Source organism: Biomphalaria glabrata, chromosome 17 (genome assembly GCF_947242115.1).
Source record: "Biomphalaria glabrata chromosome 17, xgBioGlab47.1, whole genome shotgun sequence".
NCBI classification, from domain to species: Eukaryota; Metazoa; Mollusca; class Gastropoda; family Planorbidae; genus Biomphalaria; species Biomphalaria glabrata.
Window position 1 is genome coordinate 23253666 of NC_074727.1, and position 23044 is coordinate 23276709.

The following is a 23044-nucleotide window of genomic DNA, read 5'->3' on the forward strand; positions in this document are numbered from 1 at the left end:
TGACTGTTAGCAGGTGCTTATTGAAATACTGGAGACAGTAAAAAAGGTTTCTTGTATCTCATGATCAACCGTTATTGATAATTACAGACGCTTGCAGAATTTGCCGCCTTTTTTAGCGCCCCCGAAAGGGGAAAAGACGCTATTAGTTTTGTCCGTCCGTCCCGTTTAGATCTCGTAAACTAGAAAAGATATTGAAAATCCGACATTACAATATTTTAGACCAGGGGTCTCAAACAAGTGGCCCGCGGGCCACTTGCGGCCCGCGAAACTATTTTGTGTGGCCCGCGACCACGTCCGCGAATTTTAAAAAAATATATAAAATTTACAATGACCATATATAAGACGTGAAATGATTTACAACTGCATCGACGTTAGGCCTGAGGTCGCGTGTAGTGGCAAGCCGCAACTGCAGCTGCAAAAGACTTTGTAGCATATTCCATTGCAGTGGACGAGTCTACTGGTGTAACAGACACCGCATACTGTGCCGTATTTATTCGTGGGGTCGACGAAAACTTGAATATTGTTGAAGAGCTATTGGACTTACTAGCCATGAAAGGAACGACGACTGGACGCGATGTGTTTCAAGAACTGGAAGCTTGTATTGACATGTGTGGGCTACGTGGGAAAAACTTGTTTCAGTGGCTACGGAAGGTGCACCAGCAATGTGTTTAGAGAAGGTTGGTGTTGTTTGATTAATGGTAGAGAAACGGTATCAGCTCATGGACCTTTTGCAGCCATACACCGCATTCTGCATCGAGAAGCACTCTGTGGCAAAAGTCTACAAACGAAGAACATGATGGATGTTGTCGTGAAGACTGTGAACTTCATACGTGCACGGGGTCTCAACCACAGACAGTTTGTGTCATTTCGATAACGTCGATGGTCTGGTCTCTGCCAAACGCTCTCAGCTGAGTGGACAGAAACATGTGTGACGAACCATCTGCAGTAGGCCTAGTAATTATAGGTTGTTTTTTTTTTTTTTTTTTTGGGGGGGGGGGAACTACAGTTTCTGCTTTTTTTTTTTATTAGTGACAGAGGCAACGTCAACTTATTTGAGTAAACTAAACTGCCTGTGCATGTATAAACTACAATAAATGTAATTTATAATTATATAAAAACTATATTTTAGCATTTAACTGCAGTGACAGTAGTGTTTGTAAAATTTAATGAAAAAACATTTTCTTTTCGTGGTGTGGCCCGCTGACTGATTGTTACTTTCCACTGTGGCCAACATGCTGATATGAGTTTGAGACCCCTGTTTTAGACCATTCAAAGTTCTGATGCAACGGCTATTTTTTTTTTCCTGAAAGCGAAAAATCTAATTTTTAAAATCAGTTATGCAAGCAGTTTTTTTAAAGAGAAAAAGCTAATTAGTATGCATTATAAATTAGACCTAATTGAAAACGAATAGTAATCTTATAAATTTCATTTTCATATACAATTTTTTTTATTGCGGAAATTATTTTTTTTTTTTTTTTTGAGGATTCGAATAAGTGATTGAGCCTTTTCAAAACAATTAGATCAATTATAAGACATAAGTTAGGCCAGGGGAATCGCGGTGGCTGAGCGGTAAAGCGCTTGGCTTCCGTACCGGGGGTCCTGGATTCGAATCCTGGTGAAGATTGGGATTTTCAACTTTGGAATCTTTGGGAGCCTCTGAGTCCACTCAGCTCTAATGGGTACCTGACATTAGTTGGGGAAAAGTAAAGGCGGTTGGTCGTTGTGCTGGCTACATGACACCCTCGTTAACCGTAGGCCACAAAAACAGATGAACTTTACATCATCTGCCACAAGGTCTAAAAGGGGAACTAGTTAGGCCAGGTTCACATCTAAATTTACATTCACTTTCACCTATTCTTTGTTCCGCGGAACCGTTGGGGCACTACACAAGATCTGTAAACCTTCTTTCTCCATTCTTAATTCTCATTTGTCTTTGAAATAATTTCATTTGGATGTTCTTTCTGAAAATATTGAAGTCTGCCTGGGTGGACCACTTTTGTAACCTTGTTTTTTTTTATTTTGGTTATTACATTACAAAAATGAAAACGACATTAGCTTTATCCACGATTTCAAATTATTTTAAAAAATGAGTTGTTTTTTCTTCAGTTATTTACATTCCTATCTTTATGTTGTCTGTCTGTTTGTCTTCTCTCTTATTTGCTCTTTTTTAATGAACCAACAAGGAAGAAAAATCAGTAGAACCCATTAAGGAGTAAAGCCCATTACGTGCTATAACTAACAAACATTTTCTCTGACAGCAAATGAGACAATGCCAACTTTAATCCGTAGCATTCCTTGAAATTACACTTGTAAGGTCGAAAGAAGAACTATGGCGCATGGGCATCACGTGATCTTTTTTTTTTTTTTTTGTTATCTAAAACCCAGGATTACCACAACAGATTTTGCCCCGACTCAAATGAAGCAATCAACATTCGGCGCATCTATTATCGTTCAAGACAAAGGAAACCATACAAATATATTCAAAATTAATTTAGAGTAGTTTGCCATCCTCGCAATATAGGCCTACTTTATTGCTAGCATATATACAAATGACAATACACCGTAAGGTGTACCACAAAACAAACTTCCCTCCAAAACATTTTAAACGCTATGAGTGATCATGAATTTAAAGCTGGCCTATTGCAGGTAACGATAACAGATGCCTTGTGGCTCCAATGAACATCGTAAGCTTATAAGGGTAAAGTTTAGGGCTTTATCACCCGCGACGTAGCATTCGCCGCTATTTGCCGGAAGTATTCATGTAGGCAGCGTATTGTAGAGCAAACACACCTACTTTTTGCCAGTCCATTATATTATCAGTATCACTTATTCCCCTCTCCCACACACACAGTACGCCTTACAAAACATTTCTAGATTGAATCTCTGAGTATTTAACTTTTCAGCTTTTTATCAAATTATTTGAAAGGCTGATGTTTTCAAACACCATCAATTTTGGTATTGTTAAAATCATCTGTTATAAAAATATTATAAAATAACTGTTTCAGGATCAAGACTATAAATTCCGTTTTAAGTTTTATGTAAATCAAATAATTAAAATTAAATCCCCCCCCCCAAAAAAAAAGAAAAAAAAAAGTATTTGAACCATTGTCCCTCAGTTTATAAGTCTAATGCTCTAACGAGCTAACTGAATATTATTTATAAAGGAGGACATTGGGAAAAAAATTAAGTGCTTAAAATTTCGATCATGAAAATATCTTAGTTGCCGTAGACCAAAGGTAAGTGATAACAGATTAAATTTTCTTAATTTTTCTTCCAGGGCAATTGAGGAAATTACTGATGAGTGAGTGAGGGCTTTTAAATATATTTATAAAATTCTTAGCCCAACAACCTCCAACAGCTAAAAGGGGGATATCAAGTTTTTGAACTCAGAACCATCGTGACGATATCCCGAAGTGCATACCTTACAAGATATCAAGCAGACGTATTCCCATAAGTTGCTTTTTAGTAAAATGTTAATGTTTTCCTGACTGACCATTGATTACCTTGTGTGTCTGTTAAAACGAAATTAAAAATGCGAAAGAAATTTGAAATACTTGTTTTGCCTAAAACAATTTATAAGTATTTAATAAAAACATTAAAGAAACAAATCAAGCAACGGAAGCAGCGAAACAAAGCAAAGCATGTCTAAATAAAGACGTGTGGCGAAAAAAAAACAAAGGGGCTAGTTGAACGAAGGTCAAGGATTTGAACCATGGTATGACCAAGTGCAGTTGGATTTTTTTTTTAAATGTTGTTGTTTTTTTTTTATTTTGGCTCAGACAGCTAAAATGTCTGGCGATTAAAAAAAAAAGCCTGCAGGCGTTTTAATAATTAACAATAACGGGTTCATCGTGACAATTGTTCGCTCCTCGATGCTGCATGTTGTAACAACATTTGTGCAACTGCTGTCACAATAATTGTCTCCGTAGCTCTCAGTATGCTCAAAAAACAACCGTGGCAATAGCCCAAGCTGCAAGACAAAGTTGACATCGGACCGACAAGTGCACTACTCACTGCACATTAAAGTTCACGTCTGCGTGTGTCTGTCTGAGTTGAACTAGTCGTAAAGAATAAGCAGACGTAGAATCTAGCAGACGAACTGTATAACCTCGTGTTTCGTGAATGTTCTATTTGGGATTGACCACAAAATGTGAACTCAATCATCACATAATAAAGTTTTTTTTTTTTTATACAATCTGCATATTTTTTGTTGTCAAATGTTTTAGCCATTTATTATTTGAATCGTTCAAAAATATCAATATTTAAATTACTTGAATATATTATGTCTTCGTAGAAAAATAAACAAGTAACAGAAAAAGTTGTTTTTATTTAACACGATTCCACCTTTTCGAAGCTGAAAACACTTTGTAAGACCGATCACTTTGCTTTTGACGATGAATGATATGAATGACAGATTTAAAAAAAAAAATGGAACATTGAATTTAACTGGTAGATTTAAATGTTCTTGTTTGAGGATTAGAAGTTAAAAACGAAAAGAAAGAAAAAGAAATGAAACAAACAACAGATAACTATGCAATCTTCTATTTTTATAAGCACCTCACTAGATTGGTTAGTGTGTCGGCTTGAGGAGCCTTGAGTTTAGACTTCGAATTCAGGTCGTTCTCCTTTCAAATATTCCTAATTTTTATAATTTCCAAACAAATAGTATTCATTATTTAAACATTGCTATTTCTCAAAGAATCGATTTTACAAAAAAATATAATACAAGTGAATCTTACCTGCAAACTATCGATATTTTTACCGAAAACAGTTTTTTTTCATTAAGTATTGTTCAAGAGTGCTAATTAGCGAGTCGTAAATTTGTCATCGTTGATTTTAAGTATTTCTTCATCAAAGTAAGTTTGGAAATACTTCGCTTGCATGTAGCCACACTTACTACAATAGTAAAAAAAAATATGCGAATCAAGATGGCAATATTCGGGGACTGACATATTTTTAAAAATAAAACTTTAAAGCTAAATAAATTCTTGTTTTGGAAGTTCGGAGACTTGGGAAGAAACTGCGATAATTACCTGAAGCCCCCAGACGAAATTCGTGTTTATCTATGTCGCTGTGTGAACCATCGAGGTTGATTTCCATCTGAGGATTCAATAAAGGCGACTAAAATTTATATTTATCATGGCGTTGTTCTTATGAGGTTATTATTTCATTGCATGACAATGTACCATACAGTTTTGATCCAGATTTTAGATGTTAGGTGTACAGTGGAAAATAAATATTTTGCTTTCTATACTTTCTGTATGATTTTGTTTTTGTGTGCACTTATATTACAATGAATTTGGTTTTCCTGTGTTGGGACATGTACGTATTAGTTCCCTCAGGTAATTTCACTCCAGGATATTTCTTTGATGCCCACTGAGTGCCAGATTCTGTGTTAAGAGAAAACACATGATCTCTAAGATTCTCTACAGATAATGTCTCCACATTTTTCCCTCTTTCTTATTTAAATCTTAAGCCTTACTGTCATTATTGTTGCCTAATCACAGACAAACTTCAAGTTCCATCCAAGCAAGTGATGTGTGGCTAAGAGGCTTGGCCACCTTACAATGGGGTTTGGTTCGAATCCCGACTCTAGCAGTGTAGTGTTTACTGAGCGGTTGGAAAACCTTCTCCCTGATAGCCCTTCCCACCACTGATCCACAAAAGAGATTGGATCATTAGTAATTAGTAATTTTAAAAAAAAAAACATCATTATAAACTTGTCCATAACCTGTCTATTGAACAATGAAATAACATCACGTAAAGCTTCAAAACAAAAGTGTAAAAGTGCGTGGCCTTCAGAGATTTAAACAAATCTAGTGAAATATGATTCAAGCTGGTCTACAGCTAACTTTTGATTTAATTTAAGAATAAAATATAAGACATAACAAATTACCAAAACAAATAAATGTTTTTATTTATGTAACTGCAATGTGTTGTTTTACTGAGAAAGTTTGTCCTCAGTTTGATGCCCCCCGCCACTTTATGCCCCGTGCGGCCCGCACCACCCGCACATTGCTAGCTGCGCCACTGAGATAAGCGATCATGGCGTATTGAGATAGCTAAAAGCATGAAATAGCGCTAAACAAAAAGGCTAACATAGTTCAGAAGTTGTTCCAACTACACTTTGTAACGACTCCGTTTTTAATCAAACTATTTTTGTGTTTTTCTTGTTAAATCTATATATATAATTCTCTTCATGGCTCAAGAGTTTGGACACGCAAGAAAGAAGTAAAGAAAAGATCACTCTTTTATTTCTGCGGATAGAGTTACCCCACGAAAAAACAAGAGGGGGGGATAACAAGTAGTATTCACCCGTCACTACGGATGGCTGCCTGGTCGTGCGGTTTGCGCGCTGGACTGTCGTTTGGATTTATCGATTCAAACCCTGCCCGCTCCCATCCCCCTTAGTCCTGCGGAGGTTCGGACTATGAAGTAAACTATTTTCAACACTGAAGGAAGGGCCAGACGGATTTTGCGGGGCCAAGTTTGGGTAGGAAAGCGGATAATAAGTGAAATTTAAGAGTTTGTATTAGAAAGTAAATTCGTCTATGCATTTTATTCATTCTTTACTACGTACAGAATTACTTTACGAGCCTTGCATGTAGCAAAGTCATACAGTATATCATAATAATTCTGTTTCCTACATAGATCACGCTTAATAGCAAAAATTACCAAATGTTTCAATCTATCTTTGAGAATTGTTGACCTCAAGTAATTCTTCATTAGTTTGAAACGCGAGAAGCTTCTTTTACCAGATTCCACATTTACGGCTAATGCATAATGCCATTTTTATTTATCGCGCGTTGGGTTGGCGTTTTCCATATTGAATGACACCCCAAAATAACAATTTTTGTCTATATATTGCCGTATATTTTAAGGACTTTTTCGTATATTTGCAATTTCGGGAGATTTCCAGGACTCCTGGTAAATCGGCAGTATGGCGCGGGAAATCAGTTTTAAGTTATAAAATGGCTTAATTTAATAATTTATACACCTTGAATTAGCGCGGTTCCTATGAAAGTGCGGGGCCCACTGCGGGGCCCACATAGGTTGCAGTGGCCTAGGGCTGGCCCTGCAAAAACGCTGCCGGTCGACTAGTATTTTATATTTTGCTTGTTGTTAATGGTAGATTGATTTAAATAAATTTGAATTGGTTGGTTTATGTATTTAATGATTTTTTTTAAAGATTTTTTTTTACTTGTTAATTAATATCAGTGCAGGGTGTGTTTCTGTTTGGTCACAATAACTACTTCCTGATGCATATTCCCACATTCTTTTAACTCACGGGCAATTCCTAATTCTTATAATTGTTAAAGTAACTTTGATGGTCCACCGAAAATACGAAAACCCTTCATCTAAGAAGAAAAAGAACAAGGGAAAAAGAAAATTCTTTATTTAGACATGCTTTGCTTTGTTTTGTTGCTTCTGATGCTTGATTTGTTTCTTTAATGTTTTTATTAAATACTTATAAATTGTTTTTTGCTAAACAAGTATTTCAAATTTTTAGATAAGGGAAAGAACTGTACAGTTACAACCATATATCTCAATACTGTAAGAATTATTTCCACCTTTTCATATATCAAACAAATTAATTTACTACCACTAATTAATTAGTTGATTGGTTAATATTTTTTTTTTATTGATTCAAGTTTTGTTATGGACAATGAATAATTGTGCAAAGTTTCAACTTGATCCGAGAATAGGAAGCGGGAGAAATAACGTGATCAAAATGTGTCCCATTCAGACAGACGTAGTAAGTTGATATTACTGTGTGACTTTTTACGTCTCGAGAGACGATCTTTTACCTTTGCAACTTCTTATGTGGCTAAAGAGGCCAAACCTTGATACACAGCTGCGGTTGCAGATTGGGCATATGAAATCACCAGGCGCAGTTGCATTTTCAACCTTCTGCTTCTGTTGTGTAGGGCATCTGCAATCCGAGACCCTTCTCTTATGCTCTCTCTCTATGTGGATCTATACAGTGCTACTTTTTCCCAGCTGCTAGTGTCGATTTTAAATAGCTTCATGTCGCGTTTGCATACATCTGTATACCGTAAAATATAAACGGAGACTTTATGCCCGTGTAAGTTGATATAAGCCTTTTAAAAAGCAACACCTATGACCATTAACAAAATTCCTTGCGTGAAAAATTTAACTTAAAGAATAAACTTTTTTTTTTGTCATGGAATGATTTTTATTTTAGTGTGTGTGGGGGGGGGGATAAGTTTGTTCACTGATAGACGATGTCTGTCTTGTGTCTGTGTGTTTGGAATACGCAGTGCTCAGTGCTGTTCGGTAATACAAATGCACTTGATGAACGATTATATGGTGCAGTGCGGGTTCACGTCTGGAGTCTCGTCATTTGTTTCAACGCAAAAGAGTAAATATACAGAGAGAGTGAACATTTGCTGTAATTAATTAAAAAGAAATGCAAAGCGATATGAAGCGGTAGTCGAAGAAATATCTTGAAAAAGAAAAGAAAAAAAAAGGGGGGGGGGAGGTGAGGTTGGTACTGAAAGGAAAAGTGGGGAGGGGAGAGCACTTGGAAAGACATTGTCTCTTCTGCTCTTTTTAGTATCAGTAACTCTAATTCTAAATGAACATGAAAAGAAGCATCTTCTGGTCCCTTGATTTATTCAATATGTTGAATTCACAGTTTCAAGAAAACATAAATCAATTTAGAGTTCAAAACTGATGTGATAAATATATTGCAGCCTATGTGACGATACGAGACGTGGCTACTGGGCTGTAAAGCGCTTGGTTACCAATTCGGGTTCGAAACCTGGTGAAGAATGGGTTTTTTAATTTCTGGAACTTTCGGGGACTTTGAATCCACCCAGCTGACATTAGTTGTGGAAAAGTAAAGGCGGTCGGTCGTTGTGCTGGCCACATGACACCCTCGTTAACCGTGGGCCACGAAACAAATAACCTTTACATCATCTGCCCCATAGATAGCAAGGTCTGAAATGGGAAATTTAACTTTACTTTTACGATAAGACGAATAGAGCAAACTTTATCAATCATAGGCTTTATCGACATTTGATCGTAATTTGATGTGGTCAAATATGCAGGTCGAAACTGGCATTGCTTGGACATACTCCTCCTGAACCTTCGGGATCGAAGGCAATGTTTAAAACGATTAGTGATTCCAAAAACTACTTCTTTGAATCTGTTGATTGCATACCCAGATCCTATAGTTTGAGTTATTAAGAAACATATTTGGTCCTTATAAAAAGGAACATTACGGAGGAAGAGAGAGATTAAAAATACTCATTGAGGAAACCGTCTTAAACCATATACCTTATTTTACTCCACCTTACTGTGACCTTCCAGTTTTATTGGGAAGATGTCGCGGGGATATGTAGCAGTCGATTTGTTGCTAGATGTGAAACATGATGATGGATTATATTTTCTAGTTGTTTAGCTTTCACCCCATCATTTCTGTTCCTGATCCTTACTTTAACATTGCATTTAGAGTATCCAGCAGTGTATGCCCCAGTGCTGTTAGACTGGTCAACATTATGACTTACATAAGCAATCCATTTTATAATTAATGTAGAGTCACAAACTAAAATGAGAAGAATAATGTATTTGGTTCGTTGGGGGTAAAACTTCCGAAACAAGGTGAATACTGAATTTTTTAACAAAAAGACTTTTCGGACGCCCTGAAGTTCACCAAACTTTCATGGCTACTTGAAATTACCTTGTGAATGTAAAGCGGTTGGTCGTTGTTCTGTCCGTTTGACCCCCTCGTTAGCCCTAGGCCTTTGAAACATGAATTTGACAACATGGATTCCAAGGATGGCGAGGTTTGAAAAAGAGATAATCTACTGCGTGTACTTACTTTACCTTTAACTGAAGACATTTATTTACTATTACTGTACTACTAAATAGTAGATATTTAAATGAATGCCGACTTTGTATAGGTTTATGTTAACTTTTTCATTATAGTATAACGAAGCTAATTTATGATAAGCACACTCGTCTATACTGCATGCGTTTCCTGGAAACACAAAAGAACAATAGAAACATTTAAAATACTTTTTTAAATAAAGATGACACATCCTTTATACAACCTACAGAGACATTGTTTTTCTCTTAAAAATTAATAAATGTTAGATTAAAAAAACAATGGAACATTTTTACCCCACCCCTTACTCCCCTAGAAAGAATCCTGCTTAAGCGAATGTATAGATCTGGTACACTTTATAATATTCCAATGATAAGCATTTAGATCTAGACTTAGAAGACCTTTTTCGAAAACTCGATATTCCTTTCAAAACCAATTAGACTTTTTCCTGTGTGGCTACTTTTTTATTTTCTTCCCAGGGGTGTATGGGGTATCTAGGAGGGGTAGCACCTCTAGTAGACAGGCAGTCGTACCCTCTTTTTGAGGGTAGCTTGGCTCACTCTTGGTCCCCACTCGGTACACAACTCTCACCTGTGGCTCCCAGAAGCTGTAGCATGCGCAGCGGCCACACCCCGGAAACCGCTTTGACTGGCCGGCTAAACCAGGTACAGGGTATCTGGCGTGTCCATGGCACTCAGTACACTGAGGTACTGTCAAACCTAGCATGTGAAGTCTGGACTTGGCGGCATGTGCGTAACGTTACAAAAACTAGACAGAAAGGCGATATACATCGGCGATATACATCAACTGATAAATTTCTAAGAAAAACTTTTTGAGATTAGCGTTAAGGTTCCTCCGCCATCCACGAAGTTCTGACTTGAATAGAGGAAATGAAATGACGGTCTAGCGCAAAGCGAATTATTTGATAGACACTTTCTTCATAAGTCATCGCGAAAAAGTCAGTAGCTAACTTCAGTAGAGTGATAATCATAGCGATTAATCCAACCTCAAATGCAAATGCGTGTTCGTGCCTCAAAGTGATGTGCGATTTCCTACGTGGATGATTCTCATCACGTCTGCGCATCGAAAGAAGGGCCGTGAGAGCGACAGAAAAAGAGATTTTTTTCTTGCTTGGTGTTGATAGCTAATCCATCTTCTTTGTCTTCAGACGCGAACACACGCGCTGAATAAACGCTAATGTCAACAATTCGATGGTCACATTTTTGGGATGTTTGCCATCCTGGCATTGACCTTTCTGACGTCTGCTCTCAGGCAGTATAAAAGCGCATGTCCTCAATTGTGATTCCATCTAACTAGAAATTCGCGAAAGCAACAAGTTACAAGATTTATAGAGCGTTCATAGAATTACATCAACGAGTCAAATATTTTGAAGACATTGTGTTCCCATAACTAAAACTAAAGGAATCTTACGATTTTCTATTCCAAAGGATTGTGTTTCTGTCTTTCAACTTATCTTTCATAGGGAGTGCTTAAAGATAGCCAAAATTGATCTAACTGTTTCTTTTCTTTTTAAGTCAAATAATGATTTATAGCTTAAATTTCACACATTAAGGTTGTTATTAAAAAGAAATAAAGTATTGAAGATTTAAAGTTTAAAACAACAGAAATATTTCCCACATGACAAATACATTCTAAAGCGTTTGGCTGATTTAGTGTACTTCATTCAAAGCAAGATATATTCCCGCCCAGAAACATTTGTGCCAGATTTTACCAAGCATGTTGCCAAGTATTAATATTCGTGCTCTTTCACTAGTGACAATAATTGCATGTTTTGGATCAGCTATAGGAGGTAAGTAACCAAAATAGATTCAACAAAAATAGATTGAATTATTCAATCCGATAACATCTGGTGGTACAGTTTTGCTACCACAAAAAAAAAATAAGGAAAAGAAAGCTCTTTACAATTACTATCAATAAGATTGGGGGGGGGGGAGCGGAGGGGGTCTTTAATTGACTTCATAGCATTTCAGATAAATATACTAATAGAACCTCATGAAGGCTAAATACTAAACTTGTAATCGGTCCCCTGATATAGTTAAGCAAAAATATGTTATTAAAGGGTCCAAAAGTAAATTTATTTAACAGTTAGCAATGAATTTAATTTTTTTTTTTAAATCACGCATGTTGTAGTCTCAGTGCTGGATTTTTGTAAGTAGAGGCCCAGGGCAGAAATTCTTATCTAATAAAATAGAGACGTTACTTCAAAACAGAAGATGATTACGTTTGCTATCCTAGCAATGACCTTTCTGCCGTCTGGAGGTCATTACTCTCTTCATGCTTCAATAAAAGTGAACTAATAGGCCCTAATATTTAAAAATCTAAAAATTATTTTTATTTGTGAAAAACAAATATAGCACTTGTAAATTAACTCTCAAATCCCTTATTTCTATATATATATATATATAGTAAGCATATTTTGTTTAAAATATTTTTTTAAGTGAAGACACCTTTAAAGGTTAGGTCCAGTGCGGCCGCAGTCTTACACTGCCTTGCACTGTGGTGAATCCGGCCCTGTTTGTATCCCTAGTGCCTAGTCCTAGTTCAGTGTGTATTACATATAGGTAATAGTCTAATTTTTTTATTTTTTTTTTCAGCCAAAAAAATATTTTGCTACTACAGCTCTTTCGCACAAACACGCCAAAGTGTTGGCAACTTTCTACCAGAAAATATAAATCCATTTCTCTGTACGCACATAATCTACGCCTTTGTCGACATCACATCTGACGGCCGTGGCCTTAGACCTTTTAACAGAAATGATCAAGGGCCAAACGGTAATCATTTGCTATTTTTTATATTATTTTCAGCAAGTTCTGTTGAGCCTATTATATTTTTTAATTACTCATTTTAAAAACAACAACACATGTAACCGATTTTAGGATTAACAAAAAACTTGTATCTGTAATGTGCAGATGAGAATAAAGCATTAGACTAAATTGACAAAAGACGTTTACAGGGACTTTAAACTTTTTGATCTTTCTGTTTAACTTGCACCTGGTAACATTTTGTTTAACTAGTATTTAAATGAGGTCATATTAATCATTTTTTCTCAGGATTGTATGCCAGAACTTTAGCTTTGAAGTTAAAGAATCCAGCTCTGAAAATTTTATTAGCTGTTGGTGGATGGCAGATTGGATCAAAACCTTTTATTCCAATGATAAAAGATGAAGCCACAAGAAGTACGTGGATCAAAAACGTAGTCAGCTATGTTAGAAGGTATGGTAATGGATACTAGCCTAGTGACTAAATGGTGTTTTTGTCGTATAAGGGCAAAGGGGGGGGGGGGTAGCGTGAAAACGATTAATCATATGAGAGTTGTCTCTCCTCTTTTCTAAATTATTGCTAATGATTGGTGACTCGATATAAGAATTTAATTTATTGCATATAGATCTAATATATAACTTATAAATCTTACATCTATCACTGATTAGAAAGTTAGATGTAGATCTATCTTAAAAATAAATAATCCAGATCGATATGAATATGATTCAATATGGGCCATGGCTGCTGTAATCCTATACTATACTAGTATATAATATAATTATAAGTAGGCCGGCCCAGGCAGTGAACTATAGGCGGTATAGCCTACTAATTACTAGATCTATATTGTCTATATATATAAATATAATATTAATAATAAGTTACATATGATATATTCTAGATCACGATTTAGAAATCTAGATCTATATGATACTATCATTGATAGTATATCATATGTCGCATTATTGTGTGTATTACAATTAGTAATTGTATTAATAAATATATATTGTAAAGTATTAGTGATAATTTGTCTAAGACAAGGAGAGGATGCACTACTAGTTTAGATAGATCTAGATCTATCTAGAGCCTTAATCTATCAATCTATGTTCTTAGTAGATCTAGAAAATGACAATTTTAGTTCTCTTTAAGTGATTAAAGTTTTTAGAAAAAAATCTGCAATATCTAGTCTAGATATCTAGAGCTACATCTTGACATCTAGACATAATGTTTCCCACTCTTAAAATTTGCCAGTAGGCTAAGTTTCAGGCTCAGTTTTACCATATATGGGGGATAAGACACATACTTTAATTAATGCTTTCTTAAATCTATCATGAGTTTAATATTTACACACTTTTTCTTTTTAAAACTAATAATAAAAAAGGATCAATATTTTGACAAAGGAGGCTTATACTTACTTATAGGCTATGTAAATTAGATCTTCATCTATAGCTTTTGATTCTTATCTCCCACCCCATATTAATTGTTTCCTTTGATTTTCGTCAATAACTTTAAAACTCTTTTATTTATTTTTTTAAATTGTTCATAGTTTAAATTTTAAACAGCTTGTATAATTAAAAACTGGTATATATTGCGTTGAGTGTTTTGATGGGTTTATTCTTTTTCAATCAGGCATGGATTTGATGGCTTTGATATGGACTGGGAATTTCCAGCTACCAGAGGGAGCGCTCCAGAAGATAAATACAGATTTACTCTATTAATGAAGGTATGTAAAAAATATTTCAATCTAGAATTATGGGGATTTTGTTTTTAGAATATTGTATTCAACTAGCAGAACACTAAATAATAGTTCAAACAGAAATGTGTCAAAAAGAATCTTTTTTCTTTTCTTTTTAAATACTTACATTTACAAAAGATTTTTACTAAATTATTAAATTTTCACTACCTTTACTACCGGTATTTTAACTGTGAATAGACATTGTTTTTAATAACTTAACTAAATAAAATTTAGCCCTTGTGATATGAAGTGAGAGTAACCTTTTAGGGATTACGGGCACGACATGGCCTAAAGTGTGCCGATGTGCCAAAAAACTCAAACCTAAAACATAAGATTGTCTATATAATTACTTTTATACTTTATATTAGGCCTATATGTTTATTGTTGACAATAATTTTGACAAAAACTTTATCTCCCTTCTCTGCCTCGTATGCTGCACTAGATTTCTTCAGATTGTGTCTCTAGAAATGAACTTTTTAATGTCATTTTTTATTCAAGGGTCTCTTTGAAGCATTTGCAAAGGAAGCTGAAATCAGTGGTAAAGAAAAGTTGCTTCTTACTTTGGCTGCAGCATCTGGTACCTACTACATTGATCAGAGCTATGAACCCAGTAAAATCATACAGTAAGTTTGGGTTTGTTGTTTTTTTTTAGAAAAATACACTAAAGTTTGAATAAAAATGAAATAGATCTACTTTTTCTTGGAGACAGGTTTAAGATAATAAATGTGTTTATATCTTTTGTTCTTGTAATTTGGTATATAAGTGAAAAAAGAGACAAAAAGTGAATACTTTAATACGTTACAACCTTAGTGATCATCAAGTCATTTGTAATGCTCGAGTCTGTCATTTTGAAGGTCCCGAATTTGAACCCTGCCCTCCGCCATCCCCTGGTGTCTTGTAGGAGGTTTGGGATAGGATGTAATAATCTTCATTTCTGAAGGAACATTCAAAAAATGGAAAGAAAAAAAAAGTAAAAGCACACCAAAAAAGTTATTCTAAGAGTACAGACTAAGTTAAAGTTTCTTTTTATTGGGCAAGATTTCAAACTATATTCTTTCAACATATACATATTTAATGAATTTTTAAAAATATTTATAAAATTATAAAATTCATTGAATTATTTTTGTAACTCAAAATGTTGCAAATTTTATTATTTGTTTTAATAAAAATGTCTTATTTTTAACAGTTACATAGATTATATGCTTTTGATGAGTTACAATTACCATGGACAGTGGGAGAAAGTAACTGGACACCACAGTGGACTCTACCCTCATAAGAATGACCCAAAGAATGGAGAAAAAGCTCAACTTTATCAGGTTGGATATGTCATCTTGGCTTATTTCAGTCCCTAGGCACATTTCTATTTCTCTTTTTTTTTCAACCATTCTCATAAATTGTATTGTAGTAAGACTGATTCACATCATTGCATTGAACTCACTATATCTAGATCTTTCAATTGTGATTCATCTAATTCCCTTGGAATATCAGCTCTTGAACTTGATGATATTTTACTTAAGTACCGGTATACATTCTTTTACACTTTTAAGGTAAACTGTCCAGAATAATCAGCTGTTATGTATTTTAGATAAACTTCAGCATCTCTAATTTTATTTGATAGGTAGAGTATCTAGTCTTTATTTTGTACGTTCAACATTTCTCTTGGGAAAACTCTTTGTCCCAGTTTAAAATAGAAGGTGATCAAATTGCAAAAGTTTGGAGTGGTGGCTAAGTGGTTAAGCGCTTGGCTTCCGAACCCCTGGGGTCCTGGGTTTGAATCTCTGTGAAGACTGGGATTCTGAATTTTGGGATATTTGGGGCACCTGTGATTCCACCAAACTCTTATGGGTACCTGACTAAGATGGGGAACGTAAAGGCGGTTGGCATTGTGCTCACCACATGACATACTGCTCGTTAACCATTGGCCATAACAGATGACGTTAACAACATCTGCCCCATAGATTGCAAGGTCTGAAAGGGAAACTTTACATAGAAACAGATGACGTTAACATCAATAACAATAAGTAATGGTGGTGTGTGTGGCTTATTAGCATAAACTTCTTTGCTGCCTATCAAACGAGCTAGAGTTTAAATCCTGAAAGGCAGTAAGCAAACCTTCTCCCAGATTCCCAGATATCCATAGTGCACAGAGCATGCTATATCATTAAAGATGCCTGATCGCACTGTGTCCTGATGGTCCCAGGTTCATACCCTACCCATTGCTATTCCCCATCGTCCTGCAGGAGGTTAGGACTAGGAAGTAGTTTTATCTTCAACTCTGAAGGAGCATCCAAGGCATATAAAACATTTTGCAAAAGCAATTTTGAAATATATTTATATTTTCCTACTATTGCAGGAATGGTCTATTGATTACTGGTTGAATGTTGGTATTTCAAAAGACAAGTTGATTGTTGGCCTGCCAACTTATGGTATGACCTTCACCTTAGTTGACCAGTCAAAACATGGAATTCATGCTCCTTCTGCTGGTGCTGGAAGAATGGGAGATTACACCAGAGAGATGGGCATACTGTCTTATTATGAGGTAAGAACTGCTGTTCTATATCATAATAATGTAATAGGTCCATTACATGCTAGTCCTTAGCTGCCTGGAAATGTATACAGACCTCTCTCTGGTAACTGTGTTGTAAAGTGCTTTGCATCTGAACTGAGGGGTTCTCAGGTTTGAATCTCTGTGAAGACTTCTGGGATTTTTTATAGCTATATGGCATTAGTTGGGGAAAGTAAAGGCGGTTGGTCGTTGTGCTAACCACATGACAACCTTGTTAATTGTCGCTCATTGTATTAGATGACCATTACATCATCTGCCTTATAGGTTGCTAGGTCTGAAAGGGATACTTTATTTTACTATATTAATTACCTAATTAATCATTTGCACAATTTTTTTTTTTTACTTTTAGATTTGTCTTAATCTGAAAAGCCAAGCTTGGAAATCAGAATGGATTGAAGATCAACAAGTCCCTTTTGCTTATGGTGGTGACCAGTGGGCAGGCTATGAAGATAAAAAGAGTATAGCTTTAAAGGTGAGTTTCAAAGAAATTTTAAAACTAGAAATAGCAGTATCACCAATCGAGTCAAGCAAAAAAGTTGCTTAACCAATCCATTCATCTCAGTAAAGGGGTATAATCTATGTAATTCAGTTGAAAAGTGATATTTAACAAATCAATATCTTTCATAAAAAAAAGGTTTTAAAATATCTTTTAGCATCAACATTCTGTTAATGAGATGAAGATATTTACATAACAGCTTTTATGTCTCATAGATATTTGGTAATGAAACTTTCAGCTGCTTTCAGCTTGATAAGTGTTTAAATGGATTGTGGTGTTTCTTTAACTAAGTCTATAAATAGTATTAAAAAGAAATGAATGGCATGCACGAAGATATAGATATCTACTTGTACTTCCCACTGCGTAAATATTTTTACAGTAGTTTATTAGTAGTCTCTGTATATTTACTTATTGTCTCTAGCTTATTTTAAATTTTGATTTATTTTTAAGGCCAATAACATCCTGAATCGGGACTTGGCAGGAGCTTTTGTATGGTCAGTGGAGATGGATGATTTTGGTGATGTATGTGGTCAAGGCCAGTATCCACTCTTGTCTACAATTGTAGAGATTATTGGTGACAGAGCACCTGTAAGTTCTAATTATTTCATTCATTTTGTTGTTCTCCATTATTTTAGGATGGGGCAAGGGAGATCACAGAATAGTGCCAGAAATTCTGCATCCCTAGTACTATTAGAGCATGGAATGGGTTGCCTGAGTCAGCCAGGAAAACCATTAACTTAGCAGTGTTTAAATCATAGATTACAATGCATGACTCAAGGGATGTAATCATCTTCTTTTTTTTTGAAGTAAAGTCTGTATTTTATAAGATAAGATTTAAGATATCCTTCTTCTTTAAATTAAGGTAAAAAGGAATTACTTCATCCGCTAGCAATACTTTACTAGCTTGTTATGGTCTAAATTTGAGATAGCCCTTGAGCCATGCCTTATAATACTTATATACAAGCAAATAGTGAAAGGAATTATTCCATAGATGGCCCATAATCAGACCAAAAAAAAAAAAAGACTACTTTCTTTAAAAATTGAAAATGATTTGGTTGATGTCCATGATTGAAAGTATTTAAAATAGTATTTTAAATAAGAAAATGTAATGCCATCTTTTATCTGATCAAAAAAATTCTGATATGTAACTTACACCTCAAGAAACTGGAAAATGTAATGTCAGATTTGTTTTTACATACATTAGGAACAATGAATGAATAATTGAAATCATGCTTTACACTGTGTTTGAAAATATAAAAAATTCTTCATGATGACATATTTGTTTCCTTTACAAAGAACCAACCAGCAGCAAGGGAAGCAGCCAATCATTACAGGCCTAGACAAGAAGTGACAGCAGAGAGGCCAGTCACAACTGTTACTGATAGCAAAGAGAGCTCCAATCAAGATTCTTCAGAATCCACATTCCTACTCCAGTTTAAGAAAATTAAAGGCAAGTTCATTTCTGACTCCAGAAAGAAAAGTTCCTCTTCTGCCGCTCTTCCCACTTTCAAAGCAACTGAGGCCTTGTCATCATCTGCCTCTGCCTCTTCCGCCTCAAGTGTGAAAGGCTCTCACAACCGTTGGTGGAGCAGTGAAATTTTGAAATACAAAGTAAAAACTCAGGAGCCTAAGGCTGAGGAGAAAATTTCTGAAAAGACAAGTGTAAGAATGTCAACACCAAAGTTTCTGTGGAAAAAATATGTCATCCGGAGCCGTCCATTGAAAATTGATTCAGGTAACTTTTCCCTACATTGTGCTATATCCTTACAAGAATAAATCATATTTGTAAATCATGTAAATAAGATAAATGTCAAAGTAATTATTTTTGGTGAAGGGAAATAAGAGACTTTGTGTGACTTGCAATGGTTTTATGCTCCTTCACACCATCATAAATTTGTGTTCTTTGTTCATCATTCTATTTTCCATATGAACCTTTTTAGCCTTTGGAGAATAAAACAAGTCACTCTTACATTTTAATAAGTACCTTTAAGCTCACTGCTAGTCTTTCAGTTTTTAAGAAAATATATTTATTACAAAACAACATCTTTATCATATTTTTTTTAAATAAAAATATTTGCTAACATATGTCACAATAATCTTTTTACTGGTTTGAACTAAATTTTTTACACAATGTCATTTATGTAGGATAAATAAATATCATTATATTTTTTTCCCAATAGATACTACACCTATTCCAAAGATGGCACACAAGTTTCCTTCCTATGAAGTGCATGAGGTTAAGTCTTGGAAAACAACATCCTGGTGGTCAGATAGGCCAGACAACTTGAGGGCTGTCAGTGATGCTGATGCTTTAAATGCTAGAGCCACTGGTCGTCCAGGGCTTGGCTTGCAGAGAGAACCCACCCCTAAACCAACATCTGAAGCCAAAACGACATCAGATTCTAAGAACATAATTGAACCTTTTCATAGTGTTGGTAGGTAACTTATTGTAATTTTCTACTGTTAAAATACTTGTGTGTTAACCAAATGTTTTAGTTTGTTAAGTACACTCTCATTGTTTGATACTGAAGATGAACCAAATGTAATTTTTCTTTTACAAAGCTCTATCAACTCGCTCTGTCCTGGTACAAACTTTATTCACGTTATTTCTCCCACTTCCCATTCTCGGATCAAGTTGAAACTTTGCAGTTATTCATTGTGCCTAACAAAAAATAAAACAAGTTATTTAATTAAATAGTGGTAATTAATTAATTTAATTTTCTATGATATTGTAAAGGCAAATAAACCTTACAGTATTGAGAGATATGGATTTAAACATGGATTTCTTCCCATTATATAAGCTTTGTTTTTTTTTTTAGTATTTTTTTATATTTTGCTAATTTTGTGTGTGTGTATGTTGTTGTTTTTTTGCATATTAGGACTAGACTTAATTTCACTAACCATATATCCACATCATCCTGACTGAATCACATTTTAAGACATATTGTATCCATGGGAAGATTTTTTTAATTCAATAAGGCTCCATTTCTATATCAAAGTAGTTTTTTTTCCTCAAGTATATATTTTGTTTTTTAATTTTGGCTTTTAATAAGTATTTTTGTTTGTTTGTGAGCATCTTTATCCTAAATTATTTTTGTAAATCAGATGTAAAAAAAAAATTGTAAGATAATTTTGTTTAAATTTTGTTTTGCAGTTGGAGAAAAAGGAAGTCTGCCTATTGATTGCCGCTCACTTGGTTTGGGTACTTTTGCTGACCCTAGATCCTGCGACCACTTTATTATATGCCTGGGGGGTAACTGGATGAACTTCCCCCCGCATGTAATGGCTTGCCCCACTGGTACACGGTTTGACCGCAATCTCAAGATTTGTAATTATGCCTCAAATGTGAGGTGCATTGAAAATATTGATGTCTAAATTTGGAAAGACCAAGTTGTTACCATTAATCAGGTGCCTTTCATTAATATATCAGAATGGGGATCCTTGAGTGTGATGCAGCTTGATGCTTTGAAAGTTTTCAGCTTAAAGATTTGTACAAAACTTAAGGGAGCTTCTCAGCATCAGCATATTATGTTATATAAAAAAAAACATTGTGCAATATGTATACATTTTATTGTTCATTTGATGATCACATTTGTTTTTCCAGTAATGGAACACAAGCCATCATATTTTATTATTACCCACTGAGACAATACTGATTTTATTATATTTAATGCTTTAAAAAAATTGCTCCAAGAATTTCATATAACTTTATAAAAAGATTTTTTTTATAATTATTTTTGTTTTTACAGCTTAATTGGTAGGAGTGAAGTAATTTTTTTTTTTTAAATTAACATGGGAAGCTAATTTGGTCTTGTTCTCAATGAGTAATAACTATGCATTACTTGTACAAAGATATGTATATATATATATATTTGTAAATAGCTACTGTGTTTAAAAAGATGTGTGTATATGTACAGCCAAAGTGGTAGCTAAAATCATCTTGCACAAGACCTTTTTTTTTCTCTCCATTTTGCTTAGCTTGCCTTGATATCTTGTTGGCAAGCATAAAACCTTTGTTTCTAACCTCAAGTCATATTTACAATACTGTGTGTGATGTCGAATGGCCAGAAATCTATGTTTTGTCTTATTTTAATTTATGTATATATTAGAAACAGATTTGTATTTATAAAGGCTACATGTAAAATGCAAAAGAAAAAAAATGGAGTATGGTATTTTTGCTTTTTTAAGTTAATGATTTCCTTGTCTGACTGAAAAAAAAGTTCTGTGTGTAGTGGAAATATGTATTATAGGGTTTTAGTTTTTAAGACTGGCATTATTCTTGATGTAAACATGCATATCATACTCCTATCAAGTGTATATAAAAGTGTACATCACACTCTGCCAAGTGTACTTTTACTCATTAATAAATGTATATAATCAAGCAAATCCCTCTCCAGTGTATATAAAAGAGCATTTCATAGTCTCTACTGAATACTCAGTAGAAAATCTCATAATGTAAATGTGCTTGTTCTCTGTATATTCTATGCTATATATGAAGCTCTCAATGCACAAGGCTGTGTCACAATGTATAGTGTAGATGTCTGTTGTCAATGCAAACAAGAGTATTATATAACATGAGCAAAGTTTACTGCTGGTCAGCAAATTTTCATGAAGATACAAATGTTTTCTGTGAAAATGTGTTTCAAATGATGATGTACAAATGAAGTGATTGAATCCAATGCTAGTTTATTTTCTGCTTTTATATCTATCGACTGATGGTTCACATATTCTAAAATTAAGTACCAGGTAGTCGAGATTTTGTGTCACTTGAATGTTATCTAAGCTAGTTTATAACATGATCAAGTAGTCGTTATATAAGCTGTGTTCTTGGCAATAAAAATAACTAATTTGGCATCAAAAGTAGAAAAATTTTTATATTGATATTTATATTGCTTTTTAAATGGATAATAATACAAGTATTCCTAGAATAAAAAAAGTTCTATATTTTAAGCGAGTAAAAAAATTAGTAATTAGTCATTATATTTATTCAAAGATATTTTAAGTAACATAATAGTTGAAGGAATTCTCCTATTATGCAAAGTTTTCAGAAAAAAGCAACCTTTAACTCTTCTTTTTGAATTTGCAAGCAAAATAAATGTGGATTTATCAATCATTTATTCACTGTAATTAAACATGTCAACAGCTTGCTACAATTTACAATTAATATGTTTTGTGTTAAAAGCATTTTTGGAAAACAAAAAAAAACTGTAATGTTCTTAGGTTTCATTGACTAGAGTTAAACAGTATACAATTTGTAACCTATTTCTTAAAAACCTTTTTTTTTTAATTCAATAGTATTTTTTTTTTAAAGCAATTGCAAACATTTGATATGCAAGATTGATTTTATTAGTTAATTTATAATATTTTTTAAAAAGTTTAATTTTTGTTGTACATAGGGTTATGTGCAGCTGTTTGTTGAATGGGTTGTATTATACTTGAAAACATAAAAGTTTGTTTGAACACATTGTAAAATACTATAATTTTTTTTGTTATGTATATATGTAAATATTTCAATTAAAAAAATTGAAACTTCTCTTGTTTTATTCATCTTCAGCTTTAAGATACTTTGATAAGTTAGGGGAGAAAGATCTAAATAAAATATTTGAATGATTTACA

The 23044-nt window shown here is 34.2% G+C and overlaps 1 protein-coding gene across 1 annotated transcript; it reads left to right on the forward strand.

Moving 5' to 3' along the window:
* Window positions 1–11590: 11590 nt before the first annotated feature.
* LOC106079370 (endochitinase-like) lies at window positions 11591–22991 on the forward strand. Its single transcript, XM_013240529.2, has 11 exons — window positions 11591–11663; window positions 12901–13087; window positions 14261–14354; window positions 14865–14989; window positions 15553–15682; window positions 16720–16905; window positions 17282–17404; window positions 17879–18016; window positions 18725–19163; window positions 19609–19863; window positions 20583–22991. Exons 1-11 carry the CDS (start codon window positions 11591–11593, stop codon window positions 20801–20803), a joined length of 1971 nt encoding a protein of 656 aa, XP_013095983.2. The 3' UTR covers window positions 20804–22991.
* Window positions 22992–23044: the final 53 nt, after the last annotated feature.

What these genes read in the sequence shown, in the direction of transcription:
- LOC106079370 (XM_013240529.2), top strand. Translation starts at nt 11,591, where the DNA reads ATGTTGCCAAGTATTAATATTCGTGCTCTTTCACTAGTGACAATAATT. An exon ending in GATTTACTCTATTAATGAAG is followed by an intron (nt 14,355 to 14,864) that starts GTATGTAAAAAA and finishes TTTTTATTCAAG; the next exon opens with GGTCTCTTTGAAGCATTTGC. An exon ending in TGAACCTTTTCATAGTGTTG is followed by an intron (nt 19,864 to 20,582) that starts GTAGGTAACTTA and finishes TTTGTTTTGCAG; the next exon opens with TTGGAGAAAAAGGAAGTCTG.